The sequence below is a fragment of the Triticum aestivum genome, chromosome 2D, assembly GCF_018294505.1.
Source record: "Triticum aestivum cultivar Chinese Spring chromosome 2D, IWGSC CS RefSeq v2.1, whole genome shotgun sequence".
NCBI classification, from domain to species: Eukaryota; Viridiplantae; Streptophyta; class Magnoliopsida; order Poales; family Poaceae; genus Triticum; species Triticum aestivum.
The window spans coordinates 575,304,993-575,306,738 of record NC_057799.1 but is presented as its reverse complement, the minus strand read 5'-3'; the positions used below and the strand labels follow the sequence as shown (position 1 = coordinate 575,306,738).

Below are 1,746 nucleotides of genomic sequence, written 5' to 3'. Positions count from 1 at the left end.
CCCCCCTTGTATGGCTTAAGTCTGTCATTCGGCCGTGCACATGCCAAACGCAAGATGGGTACACGAAAGAAGAAGCATTTGCATTCGAGCATCCACCACGACAAAGACGACGGAGGCTACATCGTCGAATCAGTTTCCGGATTGACAGTCGCAATCGATGATGATCTTGGTTGTTGATTAAATGGGAGATGCACAATTCAGCAACCCAACAAGGGACTACTCAGATCCAATTTTGAAGCTAACAAAGCACAATTGGATTGCGATTCAGCATTATTAATAAAGGTTCTCTGCAACACAATTAATCGCAGGCAGGTTGCATGTGTGCTCTGGTCCAGGCATCCAGTCTGACTAGTGCACACAGCAATACATGCAGATAAATGCACATGAGATGAACGGACCACGCGCTGGCATATCGATCGGCAGGTGAGTTGATTGAAGCCAAGAACCAACTACTCGTGCCCACTAATACTAATCAATTGCTAGCCAGAGGAAGATGAAGCCCTCGTGCATCCTGATGTAGCGCCGCTAGAACTGAGTGGACGAAGTTCTCCTGTGCGGGCTGCTCTGCTTGTTGCTTGCCTGCTGGGCGGTGAGTGCAGCAATCTCCGACTGAAGCTGAAGAGATGGAGAAAGAAGCGGGGGATTGAATTAACTAATTACCCATGCACAAGCAAGCAAGCAAGAAAGAGAGATGGCACTGGAGGAAGAAGAGAAGGAGGCGTGCCTGTTTGCACTGTCTCTTGAGCTTGAGGTTGTCCTCGACGAGCCGGCGGACCTCCTTCTCGAGCTCCTGCGTGTAGGCCCTCTTCCGGGCCCTGGACCGCAGCGCCGACTCCCTGTTCTTCATCGCCCGGACGCTCTTGTGGCCGTCGTCGCTGCTGACGCCCAGCTGCTGGTCCTCGCCGCCGGTGCCGATGCTGAGGGAGAGGGAGGGCAGGCGGGCAGGCGGAGCGGCGGTGCTGGAGATGGAGGCGAGGGAGCTGAAGCCGCTCAGGCTCAGCTGCGGGCTGCCGGGCTCCTCCCACGACATCCCTATCTACGCCCGCCCGTGTGGTGTGCGCGCTGTGGTGTGGTGTAGACGTGCAGTGGAACTGGATGGAACAGAGGAGCTACAGGTCAAGAAGAGGATGATGAAGACGTAGCTATAGGGAGGTACTAGGTGGGCGGGCCATCGAATCACACGGGGTGGGATTCGCGGATTTTAAGTCAGGTCAATTAGGGTCACTGACGTGTGGGGCCCCGGACCGAATGGCCCGCATGTTAGTGACACAAAGGCGCACGGGTTAAGTCTGCAAATATGAACCGGAATCAAACACACCACGTGAAGCTCGCTGCTTTACTGCAAAGCAGACACAGGAGTGAAGCAGAGGGACGGGCCCAGACGGGAGACGCCGACGGTCCAGCTTCATTGCTCATCGGATTGGATTTGGATGAGATGGCATCATCCATCACGTCCCGCTAGAAAGTAGGAGTACTCGTCTTGCGTGCGTGCAGGACCTCTGAATCGGAACGCCTTTCGCGGCACACGCACAGTGCACGTACGGGCCATCGCATCGTGTGCCACTCCCCTCGTCTCGTCGCTCTCGCTCACTACAGCGAGTCCATCACAGTAGTACTCGTTCACCTGCCTCTGGGCCTCGAAATCCCATACAGACTTTATTTGACCCTCGCCGAAAAGGAAAAATGATACTCCTCTCAACACCAATGGCAGGCGACCCTAAAAAGAAGACCATATCTCGCCTATAG

The 1,746-nt window shown here is 54.9% G+C and overlaps 1 protein-coding gene across 1 annotated transcript; it reads right to left on the bottom strand.

Moving 5' to 3' along the window:
- Positions 1-230: 230 nt before the first annotated feature.
- On the bottom strand, positions 231-1,109 carry LOC123050068 (bZIP transcription factor 27). Its single transcript, XM_044472906.1, has 2 exons — positions 725-1,109; positions 231-615 (listed from the first exon to the last, which is right to left on the bottom strand). Exons 1-2 carry the CDS (start codon positions 1,028-1,030, stop codon positions 526-528), a joined length of 396 nt encoding a protein of 131 aa, XP_044328841.1. The 5' UTR covers positions 1,031-1,109; the 3' UTR covers positions 231-525.
- Positions 1,110-1,746: the final 637 nt, after the last annotated feature.